The sequence below is a fragment of the Tympanuchus pallidicinctus genome, unplaced genomic scaffold, assembly GCF_026119805.1.
Source record: "Tympanuchus pallidicinctus isolate F22 unplaced genomic scaffold, pur_lepc_1.0 scaffold2, whole genome shotgun sequence".
In the NCBI taxonomy this organism is placed as follows: domain Eukaryota; kingdom Metazoa; phylum Chordata; class Aves; order Galliformes; family Phasianidae; genus Tympanuchus; species Tympanuchus pallidicinctus.
The window spans coordinates 49,646,234-49,668,767 of NW_026294721.1; the positions used below are offsets into that span (position 1 = coordinate 49,646,234).

The 22,534-nt window shown below is 38.8% G+C and overlaps 1 protein-coding gene across 17 annotated transcripts in view; it reads left to right on the forward strand.

Annotated features, from left to right (window-relative positions):
- Nucleotides 1-22,534, forward strand: part of TENM3 (teneurin transmembrane protein 3) — a 696,676-nt gene that overhangs the window by 504,599 nt on the left and 169,543 nt on the right. The window contains exon 1 of one of the 17 annotated variants that reach the window (XM_052683299.1): nt 2,200-2,337. The exons of 14 other annotated variants lie outside the window; for them this stretch is intronic. In XM_052683299.1, coding sequence (XP_052539259.1) covers nt 2,295-2,337 — 43 coding nt within the window. In that variant the 5' untranslated portion in view covers nt 2,200-2,294. Of the gene's footprint in view, nt 1-2,199; nt 2,338-3,102; nt 3,143-22,534 lie in introns of those variants that run through there. 2 more of the 17 variants (XM_052683301.1, XM_052683296.1) reach the window with 2 other exon arrangements.

Genomic DNA, 22,534 nt, shown 5'->3' on the forward strand with positions numbered 1-22,534 from the left:
TGAAGATACCCGCATTCTTAAAGGTGACAATAGGCTGAGCAGCACTCATTTATTTCTTTGCACAGCATTGTTTAATTTGGGCTATTCCCCTGGCCCTTCTGATCTGAGGCTGGGTGGGGATCTCATGCTGTAGCATTGACTATGAGGAACAGCATCCCAAACCTGGGAAGGCATGCTGCTGGTGATACTAAAGATTCAGACGTATAGATATTTGGAGGGTAAACGCTTAACAGGAAATATATTGAGTAGCGTTTCCAAACGTTATCCTTCTGTGTTCAGGATTTCGTTTTACCAGCTAGCTTCAGAGGGTGACCTAGTACATGTGCCAATGACAAAAGCTACTTGTAACAATTCAGATCATGCTTTCTGCTTTATGAAATGGGATTGTAAAAATCCTCTCAAAAATGACATCTGAAATAGCATTAAAACACAATTTCCCTTTGATAAGGTTTTAAGGCACTCATATGAAAAGTGACACTGCTTTGAGTGGCTCTGTGTCAGCATTATGCAATGTGTTGCACACAAGTGACGTTAATCCATTAAGGGTGTGAGGGTCACTTATTTTTCTTGTGAAGTCATTAAACACCTTTATTGATTTCTGTTCAGTCACTTGTGTTCTGCTGGCATGCAGCAATCTCTAGACATGCTAATAGTGCTGTTGCTAATACTGGTTATAGACCAGAGTTTTAAAGACAGATATTACATTCAAAGTAAATTATTATGCCTAAGTGAAGCACAAAGGAACTTAAGGAGGCAGTACTGCTTTGCTGTTTGCAAATTACCTGAACCTGCTTTATTTTAGAAGAATATTTTGACACAGATGTTCTGAAATCAATAATTAGTCATTTTCGGTGCTTTTGCTTTTTCTAAACATACCACATTAATTTATATTTTTGGACTGTTTCTGTTATGTGATGATTGAGAAACTTTGAGAAAATGAATGCAAATTTAGTAGCTCTGTAATAATTAAGTTGAAGGTTTGTAAAACCAGTTTTTTTCTGCTGAAGTCTGTTTAAACACTGGACTGTAAATGCTTTACATTTTACTGTCTAGTTCAGGATTATTTTGTCATCTGAAACAGTGTTGCATACATGCAGTGTGAGTGGGACCAAATGCTGTCAGAGTACTTTTCTTCTTCACTCCCTCTTACTGGATCTGTTCATCATGAACAAATATGTAAAACACAATTAAATAGAACGGGTGTGTTTTAGCTCCATATGAGTGGGTGCACAGTAGAAAAAAAATATATAATGGCATGCTCTGCTCTTGCCTACTTTAATGCCATCCTAATGACTTTATCTTGACACTTTGTCTGAGCTTGTTTCCTTTCCTAACAGATAACTGCAATTGCAGTTTACATTATTCCTACTTAGAAGGAAATGAGGTTTGAGATGAATTTAGGATATGATTGAGGAGTTGTGGTATCTCTGTTAATTTCTGCAATAATCTGATGTTGTAGTTGGTGTTTTTTTTTACCTCATCTCCTCTGCTTTTTTTTTTTTTTTCCCCCCCCCTTGGATATAAGTAGTTTCGCAGAGTAAATTATCAGCTTCGTCCTAGGCATAGCGAAAGTAGGCGAGTGCAGTATCTCCACAGCCAAGATGGGAAGTTCTCATTTGCAGGCAGTGAGTGCTGAGGAGTTCCTGCTGAGGAACTGCTGCTTTCTTTGTGGGTCTCTGCTGGCTCTTCAGATCCTGACAGGTTATGTCGAACAGCACAGGTCACCCCATCTCAGGCACCAGGCAAAGCCAAGTAGCAGCGAGTTTATTGCACTGGCTCCGGAGAAGCTGGTGTTTGCTCAGCGTTTCCTTTGTAGCCCGGTTGCCTGATTTCATTGAAAGAAAGCAGAGCGAGGCTGCCCTGCTAATGAATTATGACAAGCCTTTTGCCTATCAGGCAGAGAGGCTCCTGCTTATCTCCTTCTAAGACAAAAACTTAATGGAAGATGCTCAGACAGGCAAGCTCTCTGATGATCTTCCTCAAGTGCGTGCCTCACTCTGCTGCCAGCATGCACAGAGCCGTGAAGCTGCAAGTGGCAGCAGCATTTAATGCTGCCTCCCTCATAACGCCTGAATAATTTTCCAGAGAGCAATCGCCGCAACTGCTGTGAACGTGGCTGTTTGTTTATTTTTCACCTTGGTCCTGGTGGATTGCTGACATAGCTAATCTGCCACACGCGGGGTGGGGAGAGGCAAGGAGGAGACATTTCCACATCCCCGAGGCCGGTGTTGTCCTCCTCAACGAGCTGGGATCGCTGCGGGCTGCCCAAGGAGATCACGCCATGCTGGGCACACATGGCCAGTTCTGAGGGGGAAGAGGATAACCTGGGCTACTGGGGTGAGTTCTGTGAGGCTGATTGTCATCTTCCTGCAGCTTCACGGCTTGTTATGTTGAGCAGCACAGCTTCTAAACTTCCAAAGCTTTTTTGCTTTTATGTGCAATGGCCTTCATTTGCTGGAATGCCTCAAGTTCATGGTGTGCCGGTCGTTTTGAAAACTGGATGTAATTACGAAGGTTTCTTATGCTTACCGGCAGCTTTTTTCAACCAGTGTAATCATCATTACTTGTGGATACTGTAAATTGAATATCCCCTCCCTAATTACATTAAACTCAAGGGTTGGCTGCTTAAACAGCCAAATAAGAAAAGTTCACTCTTTACTATAAATAGCAAAATTGTTCCTTTACTTCTGCTGACCTTTAAAGCTAAGCGCTTTGCGCGATGTCGTCAGGTGTACATTAGAAAGATGGCTTGTAATTAGATCCGTAATGAGGAATTAAGTTGGAATGGCTTTCTGGAAAACTTCATTTATTCAGCGTTTCCTAATGGTGCAGCAGAATTGAAGCTTCGCTGCATGTCAGGCCTTTGGATGGGGCTGGCTGCCCTCCTGCCCCATCTGCAAGGGGAGGAGGCAGTGCCTGTAATGGTCCTGCCCTTTGCACGCGGCGCAGGGTCAAGGAACGATTTCTCTAGCCGTCCCAGAATTCTTGGGTTAATTAATGTTTCTCCTCTCACTTCAGTAGACAAATGATGAGTTAATTTTTAGTAAGCAGTAGAATAAAGAGAGGGTGGCTCTGTGATTTTATTATTCACTGTTTTTTTTTTCCCTCTGATTAACGTGAGAAACTGTTGCCATGCTGAAACGTAAGTTGTCTTCTCCCACCAGAAAAGACAGAGCTTAAATTAGTTGTCGTGTCTGCCTTGCTTTGAATCTGCTGCCTGTCAGGGTTCACCCATTCTGTGCATTGTTTTCTCAGCACTCAAAGAATTCAGTGAGCAACTGTGATTGATTCCCACTTACTTGCGGTAACTGAAAATTTCACATCTTACATACTAGCTAACATGTACTCTGTTTTCTTCATTCTACTTTAATTAAAATTCCTTCATTTATTCCCTGTGGAAGGTTTTTTTGTAAGTCATGACTACTTATTTTCCCAGAGCACTTCCTGCTGAGTGTCCCTTATAATCTATCGTAAAAACGTGCTTGGATGGGACAAATGGAAGAAGTTTGTCTCAGTCAAGACAAGTGCTGAAGAATTATGGCTACATCAAAATAATACTTTTTCAATAGGGATATTTTTGTGAAAACTGCACTGAAATAAGTCATAAGATACAGGTAGAATTTTAATGAAATGCAAGGCTAAAACAAGGTGGAAAAAATAAATTGTTTTAGTCTGTTTTAGAGTATTGCTCATTCCTGTTGCTCTCCTGGAGCAACATTTAAGAAATGCTGTGAGCAGTCTGAAGTAATAAAAAAAACCTGAGCAGCTTTATTTCTTGTTGAAAAAATAGTTATGTCCATGTGTGATACATTTATTAATCTAAAATTAAGGAATAATTATTCATTGTTATTCTCATTTACCATCCAACGTATCTTTTTCTCTGTCATTATGCTATTAAATGACAGGTAAAGCAACTGTGTAGATTGGTTTATGTATGCTGGTGTTACATTTGCTTTATGTGCACCTCAGCAAGTAAAAGCATTTGTCTGCTGCCCCAGTCTCATTCCAGTGGTCCTTTGGACAGACTACTTCATAGGAAAGAAAATGAATAAAGAGAGCGATGAGGCAGGCAAAGGCATTTAAGATCTTCAGATTCATTTGTTCCTACTTATCCTTTTGCAGACACTTGTGCTCACCCTCGAGGCTTAAAATCTTTAGTTGCTTTCAAAATGGCACGGCAAAGTGATTTTTAGCTGACTTCATAGTCGTACAGCAAAGGCAAATCTTCAAGCTTGTCTTTTCTCAGCTAATTCAAAAACTGGTAAAGCTTGCAGTTTTAGCAGTAGCTTAGCCTTATGTCATACAGTGATGCTTTTTAATAGAGCCTCTATAGTTATGTAATTTGTCAATCTCTTTTTGAATGGTTTATCAGCAAGTATCTAAAAAGCACGATCGCTTTGAATTCTGGATGTGACTTCAGACGCAACTATTAGGAAACTCAGGTGCTGTTGGTGCATTAGAACATGTGTCTTTGTCCCTATAGTTGTAGGTCACTCTTCCTTACTAAGCTTAATTCTGTTTTGCTCCTAACTTCAATGGATAATACTTAGTGATTAAGCACGTCTCTTAACTTTTTCTGTGCTGGAAGCAGGGCTGTTTATCAGTTGAATGGAATTACCAAGTGGCATAATCATGGGCTTCATTTTGCTTCCTGTTCGGTTCTTCACAATACCCAGCATTTGCGCTGCTGCTTGTGGCAGCTGAGTGCTGAGCTGACATCTTGATGGAGCAATTTATTGTAACCCAAAGGTCTCACTGCTGAGCTGTAACATTCGGCTCAGAACCCATCACTGTACATGTGAAGTTAAGGTTATATTTTCCTGTGTGAGTCACTCTACACTTATCCACACTGGATTTAATTTACCATTTCATCATCTAGTTGCTCAATCTCCTGATGTCTTTTTGCAGTTCTTCACTACTTGCCCTCATCCTTACTGCCCTGAGTTTGCATCATCTGCAAACTTGGTGGCTTCAATGTAGAATAGACCAAGCTTTCACATTTCAGCCTCTCTTTTCTATAACCTGTATTAGCAGTTGGCAACACATTAACTGCCTTTGAGAGCTTGGTTAGCAAAGCACTGTGTAGTGAGGTGGTGTGGCATCAGCAGTAATTCTGCTCTTCTGCCCTTGAGTTGTGACTCTGGTGTGAAATGCTACATGGTATTTGCCATTTGTTACCTTGCACAGAGAAAGAACTACGTGGTTTGTTATGCATTTTTGTAATGCCTAGCACAACAGAGATTCTTGCATCTACCAGTGTCACAAATTAAAATTAGGTGAGCGCAGTTTTTCAAGATTTAAAATTGCTGATTGTGCTATTATTTGAAAGTTTTAATAATATCTTCTGTTTTAATTTGTTTCCGTATCTCATTTCCCATGTTGGGGTGTGGAAGACTAATATAAACTAACAAAGAAATAGGAAGATACTGTTTACAAAGAAAGAGACATTTAAAATCCTGAGTGTATACAGAGGGTTGTTATTTCACTTGTATAAAGCTGAGACAACGTTTGAAACTGCAGTAGTCTAGAAAGAATCAAATAGAAGCAGTGTTTTTATTTGAACAGTTTCATTTTTAATAGACACATATGGTCTCCATCAGTAATCATCAATCTTATTTGACTTAGTCACATTTTGGCTGGTGGATAATAAACACGCACTTGTGCCATGCTTGGTTGCTGTGTGGAGCTTTTGTGGTGTTGAAATAATAGGGGACATTCCTTTGGCATTCCTTCTTGTGCTGCTGTCATTCAAAGCTGAGTGAGGTTAAGAGTCGTGTTAGAGTAAGTGAGGGAAAAATCTGGGGTCACAACCATATCTTTGAATATCTTTGTATTACATATTCAGATTTGAGAGTTCAGAACTGGATTTTAGACTAGGCTTAAATTTCAAATCACCTGGGGCTGGTTTTCTGGCTTGTCGGTTCAGTTGTTGTTTGGTTTTTTTTTTTAGCTCTTTTAACTCCCTGAAGTGGGGTTCCCATCCCACAAGGCAGGAGAATGTTGTGGGTGAAATACTTTGCAGCACATCCACTTGCTGCTTGAAGGCAAAACAAATGAGGCAAGGCAAAACGCTTCTCAGGTGTCTGTGGAAACGTAACTACAATTTGACTGCAAAGTTCGGCTGAAAAAAGCACCTTCCCACTCAGGGTGGAGGGAGAGCAAAGGAAGTCTGTTCTTGTGTTTTTATCTTACAGAATGGGTTTTTTGGCCTTTCATAGGGTCCCATGTGACATAAAAGCTGGAGCTCTGATTCTCTGACTTTATGCTGCTCTGTGTTTCGTGTCCTGTCAGTCCACAGTAGAAGTGACTGATTCTCTTCTTCCATCACATGTGTTTGGGAGCAAAAGGTGTGATTCGTCACAGACGTGCCATTCAGCCTGGTACACTGTCATTCTCATATTAGAGGCATGAGGAAAGACAGTTGTTGTAATTGAAATAGTAATACTTTCCCTGGTAGGCTTTGAAACTCTGCAGATTTTAGGAAGAAAATATTTCTGTGGTGATGAGTTTTCAGTTTGTGAAGATGAGGGTGGGTGAGGTGACAAAAACAGGAGGCTAAATGAATTACAAGCAATAAATGGAATGAACTAACACAGTGTGATTTTTAAATTTGAACTAAGTGGCAGGAAAGATTAAGTGTAAGTATACCTGTATTAACAAACTCTGCTTATATAGGGTTTTCAATAGTGATTTAATTCCTCGTCTTTGTTTTTTCAATTACTGTAGACAGACCAGGAAGCTCAAGTACCCTCATAATTCTTAGGTAATGCAAGGAAAGAGTGTAAACAAATGGCCACGTTCTACTCCAGCCCTGTTATTTAGTGGTAAATAATACAGTTGACAGAATTGAAGGCCTTGCCACATCTTTCCCAAGCATATTCCCGGTTTTTAGAGAATTCTTCTGGAATTTTGTCTGTGATGTTCTACCTATCTGCTGTCTTGGGAGGGTCAGAAATGGGGCAAAGGCAAGGTACCTGTGCTCTAATCTTCAGTGTTGTCAAGAGGCAGTTGTCTGATTTCATATGAAGGAAAAAAAAAAAAAAAGCAGATCTGAATGGCAAGGATTTGGAGGCCTTTAGTCCTTGATCATCTTTTCAGACATGATCAACTGCAAGGTTTATATAGGCATACTATATAATGTGGCACATAGGCCACGTTAAATCTGGTCCACTATATCAACTTTGAGCTTTGGTCTCCTGAGGACTACTTGTCATCATCTGTGCAACAGTCACCTGAACATTCTAGGATAGGAACTGTTTAACAAGAAGATTTTGGAAGTTTATTTAGAATAGGCCAGCGTAGCTTGCGGTGAGTGCCATTTCTGCTTCAGAAGAGCTTTCAGCCAGGAGGGTAAGTGAGGCTAAGCTATGTTAGTTATTTTTTGGTCCTTCATTTTTTGGCAGCAAGAGAGTAGACAGGGACTTAGCTGGGCATGGACCCAGGGCAGTGCACATGCAAAACAGCCATTATGATTGTTTAGTAAATGCACTGTTTCTGAAAAGTATTATGCACTAGGCTTAGGCTGCACACTTGTTCAAGTGGTCTGCACAGCCCGACCCTGTCAGGGCACTTCAAACTAGCCTCCCAGACCTCCTTCTGATGGGCACCAATGGAGTTGAACCCCCAGCTGTAGCTTGAATGTTTTGATGACTTTGGTTGTCCAATGTACCACAACTTCAGTGGCACTGTTGAGAATAATTTCCAAACTTCTCTGGGGTAGGCAGATCCTTATGATCTATACATCCTTATGATGTAGACTGGAAGAACAGCTAGCAGATTCCTCACTTTTGCATGTTTATTTTAGGTCTTAATAGACTGAAGTATTTCAGGACTCTGTAGTAAAATAAATGCCTGAGGGAACCTAAAATGTTCACACATAACCAGGGCTGGCAGAAGAACAAGAATTCAGTGTCATAGAAGAATTTAGCAGGCTTGGCATTCGTCTTGATGAGGGACTAAACATAGTTTTTAAAAGATTTTTGTGAAAAAAGAGAAGGAGAACATGTTGCTCTCTTGCTAGCTGAGAACTCATCTAGGCACTCTCCTGGAATGGAGGAGATCCAGATGTAACTCGCTAGCCTGAGTTGAGCTAAGTGGTGATGGCGAATTTTTATTTTTATTTTTTTAGTGTTTTTTGTTTTTCTTATTTGTTTGTTTTCTGTGATTGATTGCATCCTCATCCTGTTTGTGTCTCTCATGGACAAAATGTCCCATTAACCAGGTGAGATGCAATGCTGTGTTTACATCTGGGAGTAAAGGTAGTTGGGGTCTTGTGTTGATGAGTCTGCAGCTGTTTTTGGGGAATGGTTGGGGGTTATTCCATCTAGAAGTGTTCATCAGTATCCAGCTAGAGCACTGCTTTTAAGTGTTTCTTTCATGGGAAGAAACAATGGCATTGTCAGTATATCAGTACCACAAATTATTCAACGTAGGTTATTCAACTGAACACTATAAAAGGTCTCTGTTTTGATATGCCAGTTGTTTATGTTAAATGGCGTAATTATTTAACTTAGAATACTTTAAACACTTCTACCTGTTTTTGTCTTTAATTTCTGTGCAAGTTCACTTCTTTTTTACACTACATTAATTTATAACAGAAGAATCTTGTGAAACTTTTAATTGCAGTATGAAGGCAAATAAAGTTGTCTACTAATGAGAAAAGTGCATAGGAATAAAAGGGCAAGTAGAAAGAAGGGGGGAAAAAAGTACAGAAGGAAAGGTTGCCTTAACTTTAATAGGAATGATAGAAACATCAGGAAGCCTTGTCTCTAGGTCGTAGGTGCTGTGACGGTGATGGCACTGCCTTCTCTTTAAACATGTCATGGAATTCACCAAGGTATGTTGCCTGCCAGCTTTGCAACATTCAGTCTGTAACCTTTGCAAGTTTGTAAGATAAAAATATGATATTTTACTAACCAAAGCGAAAAGGAAACTTGAGTTTCTGTACTTAAACTGGGATCGTGGTAAGAGGATAAGATATGCCTGAAGCAAATAAATAATTTGGTGCACTCTGTCCAGCAACTTTACGTTTGACTAGTTTGGGAACCCCTCTTCCAAAGCCCAGTTAATAGAAAACTAGTGGGTTTTTCATTGATAACATCAATGAAGGATAATTTGAGCCGGGAGTGGGAGGGAAAGAGCTGGATGCATTTTAATCCAATAGATTCTATGAAAACAGACTGTAACCATAAAAATGTCAAATAAAGCAGTTGTGTTGTATATTATTGTTTATAATAAATTGTTTTCTGCTTTTTCTGCTAGCCAGACTTTTCCGTAAATGTATTTGCCTTCCAAATGGGTATGTTGTTATTCTCATGGAACAGCTGCAGTAACATATTGTACTTGCATGCTAGGATTTTATTCTTTCAAATGGAGTGATGCATGAGTCATTTATGGCTAAAACATAGTAGAACTTATTATAACATTGTTCATAGTGCATCTTCTGAAATAAATAGATCCAGAAAGACACTTGCAGTGAAACTTGGATTTCTAAGAGTTTGCATGAGCTGATGAATATTATAGGCTGATATATTATCTTTATTCAAAAGAAATTTGAGTATAGTTCTTAATATCTCTAACTGCTCACCATGGCATGCATAATCTTAATAGCAGTATGACAGAGAATTTATATTAAACTGTGCTGATTAACATCCTCCTCTTTTTGATGGGGTCTGACTCTGAAGTATCCTGTGATTTGTTTTCTTCTTGTAGATGTAAAAAAGTCTGACCAAGAACAGACTTTATAGTCTCTAACTGCTTCAGAAAACACATAATGAGTGATTATTTGGTGCACTAGAATACCTCAAAGATACATAAGGAAAAAGAACCATAAAAAAGAGGAAACATCTCAGATAACTGAGCAGATTATTACATTGTCTGCATCTCTTCAGGTAGATGCTGTGGCATTTATAGTATAGGAGATTTAAGTCAAGTAGAATGTGCAAGGGCAGCTCCAAAAGTAATTCCTCATATTTTATGATGCTGACTGATTGCATCAGAGGCGGATTTTGGTGGCGTGCTAGTAGAGGTTGAACCTTCCCACCACTATTCTGTTTAGTGTTGTTGCTGTGTGACAGATGGCAGCAGAGGGACACTCTGACAGAGTGACATCTGAACTTGAAATGCACATAAAGCAGAAGCATGTCACTGGATTCCTCTATGCAGAAAAACATGGTACCCACTGACATTCCTCATCACTTGATTTACGGAGACCAAACTGTACATGTGAACACAGTGAGGTGGTGGATAGTGTTTCAGCAGTGCCTTGAAAAACAAGCCATGTTCCAAATGACCATACACAACTTTCACACCATGAAATGATGAAAGTCTTGATCAGCTCATCTGCAGAATTTTGTATGGAGCTGAATTGTCGACTTCAGTGCATTGGAAATAATGGTAGCAACACTGGAATGTCACAGTTTTCACCAAATGAATGAAATGCTCACACAGAAACAGGAAGATCACCATATACAAGTCTGTCAGGACCTATTGAAACAACACGACTGAAGGTGACTGTTTCCTGGATCATTACTAGTGACGATGCAAAGTCACCACTACAAGCCAGAGTCAAAATGGCAGTGGAGTGGTGATATGTGAATTCTGCATCAAAGACGAAATTCAGGATGCAAACCTCAGCAGGAAAGTGATGTGGACTATCTTTTGGAATAGGAAAGGGGTGATTCTTTTGAATTTCCTAAACAGCTGCATAGCAACACTAAGTTGAAGGCTTGAACTTCCAGAGTGAGGCCAGAGAGGATGACTTTTCTCTTGTATTACAATAATTCCAGGCTCCAGTTTGAAGACCATGGAAGGCATTGTCAGCTTTGGCTGGATTGTCCTATCTTGCTCATCCTTTAGTCTGGGTTTCACTTTCCAACTTCCATCTGCTCAGGCTGATGAAAGATGGCTGTGTGGGTAACGTTTTTCTAGCAATTACTCCATGATAGCAGCTGTGAAACAGTGGGTCACCAACTACTGGTGGAGAGTATTGTGAGTGTGGCATGCAGGCTCTTTTCATTGCTGGAGAAAATGCATAGCTAATGGTGGTGACAGTGTTGAAAAAGTGTTTTGTAGCTGAGAATTTGCTCTATCAAATGGTGTTATTGTGGTATTTATATCCATTATAGTTGTCATTGAAGTAAATAGGAGTCATTACTTTTGGAGCAACCTAAATAGTAAGACCAACTACAACAGAAAAACTGTATTGTTTGTGTGTTATTTGTTACTTAAGCATAAACATGCCAAAGTACAAAAGAAGTGAGATGTGGGTAGAACTGGTTTAAATTCTCTATTTCTCTTCATTTACAAATTGCATTTCACATAATCTGATCCTTTCAGAATGAATATGTTTAGCTTGCAAGTGTTCCTGCATAGTCTTTTTCTTATGTAGTGTTGCATTATTAAGCATCATATAAAATTATTTAATTTGTGCTTGCATGAATGTGGACAAAGTCAAGACATTAGTTGGCTTTTTCAGGGACTGCTCTTATAATTGGTTGCAATACTTCTTTGTATAAAAGAAGAATTGTGTGTATACAAATGTAATCTTGGCCAAGAACCTGCTAAAAAGTGCTATTTTCAAATGGGGAAAAAAAAGAAATCAAATAAGGAATTTGTTCATGCATTTTTTCTTGCCAGTAAGCAGTTGTGGTAGATGTTTTGGAAGTAGAGATAGATGGAAGTGGATGCAAAGGAGTGGATAATCTTGGAAAGCCTATGCAATAAGATACATGAGGAATTTGAGTTTTACGAAGCAGTGCTTCCAGACCAATGCCTTTAAATGCTTTCTATGTAGTAATTGATTTTTAGCTGGCAGATTTTACGGGTATTGAGAGGTGCATCTTGAAAGAAGAACGCTTCAACTTCAATAATTTTTCAGGAACTCAAAGACTCATACAGCTTCAGCTGGTGATTCCTACCATTAAGATTAAGTGCAGTTGTTTCAGCTTTGCTAAGCAGTCAGATGAGAGTTGTCTTTCATCTCTTTTCAAGCAGATGGCTAACCTCTGTCTGTCAACAGATTTGAATGGCCCAGTTGGTGTTTGGACAAAGGCCCAAGGACTCTGAAACAGCATGGTAAAGAGCTTTCATTACCCTTGGTTCCTGTCAGGCTTAAACAGTTGTTTTCCCTATTTCAGAATCTTTTTTGTATGTATTTTGGCCTAGTCTTTCAGGTCTTTTCTATTTTCATTTAGATAAAACCTCTTAGAAGTAACTGGAGTGGTCTATCTTACTTTGTTTTACTATTCTGAAGTGGTCAAATTGGCAACAAAATAAAGCTTACATTATTATTTCTGGATTTTACAGTTAACAATTCATGAAACTGTTGAACTTCCTTTTGTTTGTTAGCTCATAACTTTATGAATTGCACTTTTGGATGGAAACTTCCATGTTTAGTCTGAAGCCAGAGTTTACTTTTAACTCCGTTCTATGTTTTCTGACCTACCAAAACTAATGGGAAGGTTTTGTAAGTGCTTCGGAAAAGAAAAATGTTAAGCCTGTTCCCCTGCAGTTCAAAGGATAACTAAATGTATTTGAAATTTATGGGTATGAATTTTACATATAGCTAGAGCACAGTGCTGTTCTGCCAAGTTTAAATACAGAGAAAATGTTACAAAACTAATTAAAAGCTATCAAATGGGAATCTTAGCTAAGTTGTCAAAATAGTTCATAATGAGTTGTTGTACTGGGAGAGAGTAATGAGAAGTATGTAAGTTCATTGTTTTTTACAAATGCTGGATATGTTTTCTTAGCAGTTTAAGTATTTTTGGTTTTATATTTGGCTCCAAAATAAGAGGCTTTGTTGAAGCAGCGTTTCTTTCTTTCTTGTTCAAAATGCAAGATCTACGGAGGCACCTAAAGAGAGTCCAACTTGTTCCGATTACTCAGTACCCAGCAGTTTTTATTGTTCTGTTTTCTTAAATCATCCCGCAATGAGACTGGGCTTTTTTGAAAATCTGTCCCTAAAATACCACCTCCGGCCTGTTCTGACACTGCTGTCTTACCATGGATTCAGTAGCATGTGAGCTCTGGTGACCATGTGGCGGATTTTCATTTAAGCTTTCCAGCTTCCTGCCTGTGGTGTTCTATTTGTTTCGGAGGTAGAAACATTTTCTCCACATGGGCAAAGCTGATAAGTTCTGTTCCAGCAGAGAAATAAATTACATGCTAGATGTAATGAGACATCAATGTCCAGTAAATGTCCTGTTGCTTGTGAGAGTGGTGCTGTGTGAGACAACAGTCGATAATTTTCTGGTAATTCTCTAATTCCTTCCCTTCCCAAAAGTTCCTTTGTGAAGGAGTTGGATTTAATATAGCAGGACAAAAAAGCCTCGACACAGAACAAAACTCAATAGTGCAGCAGGAAAGGGAGAGCTCCTGAAAATAGAGCAGCAAAGAGCTCGCATGCTGAATATAACTGCTAAGCTGGTATCTTCAGGCCTGTGGATGCTGTGCAGTTCAGGGCTCCTTCACTGGTCTGAAGTTTCCTAAGCAGGAATGCTGTCCCCTTTCTCATTGCTTACTTGTTGCTTTTATAAGCATCCCACAGTTCTTCCATTTTATTCTAATGGGAATTTTTACAGGTTTAATTTATTTTCCTGGGAAAACAGGGTGTAACAACACAACATGTTGTTTTCTTTCACATGGAGTAGGACTTGGGCTTTGGCAGCTCTTGGTTAGGTTCTGTCAAAATTTCTTTACCACATCTCTGAGAAAACAAGTTATTTGCTATAGTCTGTATGACAGTCAATCCAATGCCATTAAGTATTTTTCCAGACGCTTTGCTTCAAAGATGCAGCTCCCTTAAAATGAACTGTGAAGTAGCTGCCACGCTGGTAGTAAAAGTGGACAAAACTGGCACCCTGTCTATTGTTTAGACAGTAGGGCTCAGTAAAATTAAGAAAACTCAATGTAGTTCATAGGTATTTAGTTTTATTCCTCCTTAGATTAATTCTTAGCAGGGTGGAAGGAATGAGGATGGAAAATTACCTGACTCTATAAACTGGATGATATATGAGTCATTCTCAGAGTATTTATTTTCTCTTTAGCAACTCTCTCACCAGCTCCCTTCCAAAGATATCCTGAAGTGCCCTTGTGCTCCTCAAGATGCATTTCCTGCCCTGTTTCAGAAAGGCGATTTTCCCTCCTCCCCCTGTTTTAGCCCAAAGGAACGTTGAAAATAAAAGGTACATAGGCTAACACAGGGTCGTGCTGGAAGAATGATAAACCAGATGTGACATGGCTCAATCCATCTCAACTCTAATAATAAAATGTCACGGATAGGAAGAATAAAGCAGCATTTCTTCACAAAGGTTATTTTTTCAGTGATTACTCTTTATGAATTGCCTTCTGAAAGGATATCAGCATCCAAAAAAAATTAGTCTTTTACAAAGGTCAGGGTGGAGTGGAAACAGCAGGCTTCAGCTTTGTTGTTGGGTGAATGTAGGATGTACAGAGACTGCGAGAGTGTCCAGCCTTGTTGTGTGACTTACAGCATATATCAGCAGCCCAGTTATTGATGCTTAGTTGCATTTCTGGAAAGGAAAAAAAAAAGTTGGGTGTTTTCCTGATTCTTACTTGTATGGCCTACAAAAATGTCTAAGGTCATTTTGAAAGGGCTGGACTCTGCAAAGCACTGCAAGTGGGACCTGGCGCCCTGTTTCCATATAGCTTCTACAGCTGCTGTGCTCATCCACCACAGACTGCCTGCCAGTGCTCATGAGATGGTGGCCAGTGGCTGTGTGTAAACAAGTCTGCAGAGCTGGTATCTCTATCCTGACTGTGATGTGTGAGGCTGGGATGCACAATCTTGTGTCCTAGCAGATGAGCAAACGGAAGGTGGCATTTCCGTGAGAGAACTTGTACGTTGTAAGTGAAAATAGGTAGGAGTTAATGGAAGCGTTTTGCAATCTGGTGTTCATTTGATCAGCTTGCTTTTGTCCAAAAATCCACAGCAAAGGAGGGAGGAGGAGGAGTATTCTAAAAATACTAAGACCTATCGCTTAAACTGGAACTTCTCATTTGACTCAGAAAACCATTCTCCTGGAAATAGCTTTCTTTTCCCTTTCCAACTTGGTGTGTATGTTCTTTTAGTTAATGTTGAGGCAAGTACAGTTGAATTGAATAGAATAGCTCCTAAATTAAGTACTGAAAGTGAGAGATGATTGGATTTTGAGTTTGGCTCGTGAACCTTTTTGCCTTGCTGTTTGGACCTTCAGTCTGCACCTGGCTGCCTATTTGTAAGGTAATACAACTAAAAAATTAAAAAAAAAATCTGAGAAGGTGGAAAGTGATATAGTTAGGTTAGAATAATCTGTCACCTAAGGATCAGAATCTGCAGTTTCTTTATAGGTTGAACTTCCATTTAAAGGAAAGATCAACACATCCTTAGCTCTGGACCGAAGGAACTGCTGTGATCATGCAGTCTGACCTCTGCAAGAAGAGGGCATTTCTTTCATTTAGCAATCTGCTAAACAGCAGCTGTTAAATTTCCAAAAACAACAAAAAGACTCAAGGCAAAGTTTTCATTTCCGAAACGAATGCCAGTTGTAATGCATAAACATTTTTCTTGTGAAATCTTTTTCAGAAAACAATCACAAGCTTTATATTACGGGCTCATAATTATCATAATATATTTCCAAGAAGGGGGAAAAAATTGGACTAGAATTTCTCTTGCTTTCTAATGAATTACTTCTGTTCTTAAATCAGTGTTCTCATATTATAATCTTGTAAAGTTTCAGCTTTCACAATCTCCAGAAACAGTTGCAATTTTGTGAGTTAAAAACAACACAATTCTTTAGACATAACTTCTCAAGGATGTCTGGGAAAAGTGGGCATCATTTTTATGTAAGATTTGCATCTGAGATACAGCGACGGTTTGTTAGCATTCAGGGAGAATTGGAACTTGGGAAGTGCACTTTCCAATTCAGGGTTTACAGTTTCATTATCTGCTGTGTAAAACTAAACCAAAACCATTTAAACGGAAAACCCACAGCATGCATAGTTTTCAGGCATTTTAAAGCAATTATTAAAAATAATAAAAAAAAAAAATCACTAGAATGATTTTTTGCTGAAGATAGAAGTTTGTTTATAGATTTATGTCTATATGTTCATGTATTGAAAAGACTGTCTGTGCATATATTCCCTTGGGTAGATTATCACAATAACAACAATTGTTGACTCTAGTATAAGTAGATAAGAACTGTGTTGGTTATAAATAATCATTCTTTGTGTGTTACGCCGTAACAATTTTCAGTAGTTCTTTTTGCATGTAGAGTTTTAATTAAGAGATAACTGTCACTGCAGGTTGACTACAGAAGGCTGCAGTATCCAGCAGAGAGATAAATGCCAATGCCAAGTTATACAGGTTGGATAATGCACAGGGAGTCCAGAATTAAAAATAAATAAACAGGTTTACAATTAAAACTTGCTTATTTATGACTTACTGTGTTATATGAAGAGATGAAAAAATACAAAATCTGTCTGCTTAGGGTTGTGTGTACCAGGAGGTTTTTATTTTGTCAATTTGCATCTTATACAGTGGAAATTGGATCTTTGGGATGCTATCAGTAAACTTGTTAAGGATGGTATAGGTGCCCTGTTTAAGAGTGTTACAGCTTTCAGCACACTAGGAAGTCATACAACAGATTGCAGAGACTCATCTCAGCTTGATTCAGAAGGGCTGTGAGTATCCTACTGCCTGTTTGAAAGTGTTTTGATTTCTAATTAATTTAGCCAGAAGATGTTATTTCTGACCTTCACAAACCACTGACCGTCTGATTCTAGTTTGAAAAATTGCATTAACTGTTTAAAAAATGCATCTCTTCATCTACTGTTGTCAGAAGGTAAGTGCAGAATTAATATATATATTTAGTGTTAGTGAGGTGTTAAGTATATAACACACATTCTGCACAGTATGTGATTGTTTTGTGGTTTATGTGACATAATGGCATTTAACATAACATGAAAACTTCATTTCTATGGAATCACCAGCAAAAATCCCATTAATTTAATCAGGAAAGGCACCCACCTTGCAATTTGTAATTTAATAGCATTTTCTTACTGACGTTGAAGTCGGTAAGTACTCTTTACCACTAACTTCAAAATAAGCCTCTTCCCCTCTGGCTTTGAGATGCCAGTGTAAGAATTTTTTATTCAGTCTCAGTGACAAGGGCTGCCAAGATTGTGAAACGAAAAATGCATTGTTCTGCCGTGGCTAAACAGCCTAAACAGAGCTGTCGGCTGTTAGATTGCCTTAAGCATCCATCAGGAGTCCTACGTAAGAGTTAGGTGAAGGATTTATGCATGCTGATTGAGATTAAAATAATAGCCCTTCAAATTTTTTATAGTGAAACTACTTTTGTAAAATGTGTAACCTGAAACATTTTTTATGTGGTGTGAGTTGATAATGCTAGATGTTCTGTTTTTTCTTTTCAGATGTTGTTTTTTTTTTTTTTTTTAAGTACATAGTAATGCCAATAGAAAAACTATGCAGCATGTATAGATTTATAATTTAAAGATCACAAATAAACTTTTTTCCCAGTTACTATTATATCACCAGTAAAGTGTCTGTTTCAAGAGTTCTACTCTATTTGGGAGTTTTCATAAATGCGTGTACTTCTGGGCTCTGCAGAGACATTCTGGGTCATCTCTCCCAGCCCACCCACCCTGCAGCAGTAGGAGATCATTACTATTGCTTCTCTTACATCCTACTTTTCTCTTGAATCCCATGTTCCAAAAGTGTCTGATGCCATTTTCTCTTAAATAAATCTAGTGAGTATGCAGGGTGTAAATACAAGTACATACCCACTGCTGTAGCAGCAAAGTGCTGATTTAACATGCAGTGACTGATAAAAGATGAAAGCTGAGTAATTGTTTTATCTGCTTTTCATAATGCAAATAAGTATAAAAGATTTTAATGGCTTTGCTTTATTTTTAAAGCTTAGGGTGTGAGTGACCTAACATATACATCTGTAAGGTGTGGATTGCAGGTGTGTGGGGGCATCCTGGAGACTCTGGAGCTGGAGGCAGTGCTCTTCCAGCATGTCCTCTGGCCCCCACACTCTGAAGAAGCCACTGTTGCTTCCAGGCTCTCCAGGCCTCAGACTTCTGTGCCTTCATATACTTTTCCATACGCAGCATCGCCTCTACTTCCAACATTTGTATCGTCTTTGCGTGTACCAGTGCTGATTTTATGCTGTTCCATATACTTCAGTCACTTTGTGAATGTAGACCTGGAACAGAATTGTACAATTTTTTTTTTTTTCAACATAATTATATTTAGGTAACTTTCTTGGTTTATATTCTTCTTACAGCCAGTTTTCTTTGGGTTTTACCTTGTTTTGGGACTTATTTCTTTACAAAAATAATTAGCATCCTCACATATTGCTATATTGAGGCTGATACTACTGGAGTTTGCCTGTGTTTTCTGCAGACTTCTGTATTTCCATGTGAGAAATCTTTATGTACTTCCAGAAAAATTAATTAAAAATCATATGTTTTCCATTATGAAAATACCAACATAAGAAGGTGTGTTTATCCTCTTAAATAAATCTAATAGAGGAGATCTAAGTACTTTTTAGTAGTAGAAAATAGCTTACTGTCTTACAATGAAGTCACAAAATAGAAACAAAAAATCTGCTTTATTTAAATATGGGCAAGAGACAAAGCAGAAGAACTGAAATTCTTGCTGAATGTACACCAAAAGAAGTTGGAGAAGAGGGGAAAAAAAATGATTTCTGCTTTTCCTTAGAATAAAATGTTGTTTGCATCATTGTGTGCCTTTAAGCTGTAGGGAAAAAGACTGTTAATTAACAAAACTGGATTTTGCCATGCATAATGATTCTTGTGATTTTTAAACATGTTTACTAAGATTTAAGAGTTATTACCAAGTAGTTTGAAATTCCTTTCATTCCACATACAAAAAATCAGAGAGGAATTTGCACGATGTCTATGATCCCTCTTCTTCTAGTGCTAAGTTTTTTGGTTTTTTTTTTCTCAACTTGTAGCTTATTCTATAAATGGCAGCGTAGATAGCTATCTGTCTTTACACTTGGAATTGAACAGGGGCTCACACTAAGGTTCTGCAGAGATCTGCCATTGCTGAATGAAATTGTACAGAAATACGCTTCCCAGCTGGTTGGCCTAGGGTTCTTGTGAAGAATTGGCTCATGCTGTCACTGGCTCCCTGTTCTCTGTAGACCGTGCAACTTCGTGACAGGAACGACCTGCCTGCTGCTATAAGATTGATTTAGAAAAATCACCAAAGTTGCATGATTTGCTGCAAGGGTTACAGGCATAACCACCTAATTTTTCCATTCGCTGTCCTCACTGAGTATGCTAGTGGAAAATTTGCTCGTAACCCCGTTTTTCTGCCTTGTACCTGGCACCTTGTTTTCTGAACTGAGAAACTGTAGTCCAAAGCACCTGAGGATCGCTCTTTCCGGATGGATGCTCACCAGTGCAGTGTCAATTAGCCACATAGCGTTGAGGCAATTAATAAATGTGGATAAATGAGGGAATTTGCAAAATAATTAAGAGGTCTTGGACATGACACATCTTCAGGCAATAGGATATCTTGTGTGATTATGGTTGGTGTAGTCAAGGCTATGTTGTATATGAAAGTTAATGAGTGTAATTGAGGAAGTGAAGGGAAGCATATTGAAAACATCTTTATGCATAAGTTCCATAGGTATGCTGGTTTGCTTCAGATAATACACATCTGAAAGGCTGTTCTGTACTCAGAGGTGTCTAAAACCAGGAAAGGAGATGTGTTCCAAATTAAATTTAAAAAACAAAAGAACAAAACATATTGTTAGATTTTACTTGGGAAAAAATAATTATCTGAATGAGATACAGTGGTTATCTAAATCAGTGTGGACATGTGATAAAGAAAGCTTTAATTACACTCTCAATAAATAATGCAGGTCACTAAGGCAAACAACATAACAAATCAAGGTGCAGCAAGAAAAACTGGTAGCTCTTTATCTTGAACTTAAATGTCTGCTTTCTTCTTCCGAATTCCCAAGTTGAGCACTGTAAAATGTCACTCCCTCATCCTTGTTATTTCCCCAGCCATAAGCCCAGGGTTTCATGCAGGAGTTACTTGATTAATGGTAAGAGCTTGGTTTCCTTCCAGAACCAAAAGTGTCCTGAAATTGTTAATAGTATATATTGCACTGTTCTCTGCAAGTCTGAGAGGAAGTAAATGGCCTGGAAGAATTAAGCAAACACTTCTTAGCTAGGTTCTCACATGTTTCTTTCCTGGGAAACCAGTTGGTTAGGGCCTAATGTGTTTCAGTGAGCTCCTAAGATGTTATGTCTCAGGCTATGCTGAATATGGATGAAAAAAATTGTTTTATTCATTAGGATTTTAGCATTGTACAAAGGAGAGGGAGAGACGTTGATTCAAGTTATCTGTGCCAGCTCTATTATTATATTAAACTTTAATATAGCAGTGAGAGGTACTGCACTTTTCCAGTACAACTATGCTATAGAGTACGATAAAATACCAATGATTAGATGATAGAAAAGCCCTCTTTTTCCCTTACTTTAAATTTAGGTTCTTAGTCATGAATGGTATCCATGAAAGTTAATATCTTTTTCTTTTTTTTCCAGAAATTATGTAATAAAGCTGCTTCATTATCTGTTACAACTCCCCACCTGCAGGCAGTAAAATACTTAAGACTGCCAAACTACTTTATTCTTACACCATGTAAAGCTAAATCTGCTTTTAAATGCTATTGGTAGTGTTTGTTGCATCTAGAGCCCAGTGGAGATAACAGAGGCAACTCTGTTTCAGTATTAAACCTATTATATTCATATAGCAAGAATACAAAAAGTTGAACTTCGTAGTTGGATCTGTCAGTCTTATGCATGAGGTAAGCACTGTGCTTCAGGATGAATGTACTCAAGGAAGTTGTTTAACAACTGTGATAGTGAGATGGCTTGAAGTTCCGTAGGTGGGTCCAATAAAATAAGAACGGAGACAGTACCAAGTTATCACCATATGTGTTAACACGGTCTTGGCTTTGAGGACTTGTGCAGAAGTTATCTAAATGACATCGCCTCTCCTAGCTGTATTCATTTTTAGCTATGAAGGAACTCTGGCTGCCTTCCCTAAAACTGAGGAAGGTCTCCACAGCTGAGTCTGCATCTCAGTGCAGCATGGAGGGGAAGGGATGGAAAGAGGCTTGGCACAGCTCCCTCACTGGGGGTGCTAAGTTACAAAGGGAGGAGTCTCACTTTTCCATCATATATGCCAACTTTCTCAACCTGCTTCTTCCTACTGGTTCTAAAGACCCTTTCTTGTTGTTTTTACCATTCAGTCAGCTGTAGATCTGCTGATTTTTGCCTTGCTCTTTCCATTAACCACATCAGTGGTGGAAAAAGCACTCTCTAGGTCACCGACACAAGCTCAACACAGCCCCTTAGGAAATGAGGGTAATATAGGAGCAACAGATTCACAGCACAACAGTCATTACTACGCTAGTCTTTTTCTGCCCCTTTGGGACGTTCTGGCAGCTCTGTGCTGGTGGTGACTGCTGCGGAGCTCTTCAGGATCATTTCTTTGTTTTAAGGAATTTAGGTATGGAATCAGAAGTCCTGAAAAGTCTGGTATTTTATCTGCGCCAGCCTCAGCTAACTTGATTCTTCTAGAAGGAAATGTAATTTGACTGTGGTACCTGCAAGAGATGTCAGAGAGCTGAGTAAATGCCTGGACAGTGTCAGAACAAATACACAAATATGGGTATTCCATTTTGAAGAGTGAAATCACAGCTACTGTAGTGTAGGGTGGTCTCTACCCCCTTAATCCTTGCACAAAGGTGCATATGGTAAATTTACAAGGATCGTGGCACTCCACATGACAGTCCTCTAAGAGGACTTGTTCGGGATATCAGATTGGGTACTATTACACACTCTGGTGCCCTGCTTTTTTTCAGGAAAAAAGATAATCCTGGTATTCTGAAAAACAAATCCTCACTAAGGAAGACCACATGAGCTCAGGCGTGGCATTGGCCTCTATCTACTGGGAGTGGTCTCCTTAAGCACAGACGACTCAGGGCTGCAGATCTGTGGACATCTTAAGTGCGATCTGTGCTGAATATACATGGCAGGATATTCTTCACTGCTTCTTGGGTTTTATTTTGTTAAAGGACTAAATGTTTTGTTATGATATCCCAACGCTTTATTTAAACTTGTCTTTTGTGATGTCTTTACGGTGATCGCAAGATGCGGAAATGGGAAGCAGCCATTGCGTATGCGTGTTTTATAAAATTTGTACAGATGGACTCAAGTTTCACAGATGTCCCTTTCTAATGGGTTTTAAATAGTATCTGTGTCTGAAAAAATGCTATTAAAAACTTTTTGTTAGGGTAACTCGTAGGGTAGCAATTTAAGGCTGCGAGTTTCTGTATCTGTAAGCTTGGAAAACAGTTTTTGTTTCTCTGCTTATTTGTTTTATTTTCTTCCATAAATACAGGTATGTTCCTCTGAAAGAGGAAACTATGTATTTGGTTATATGCTTGAGTACTTT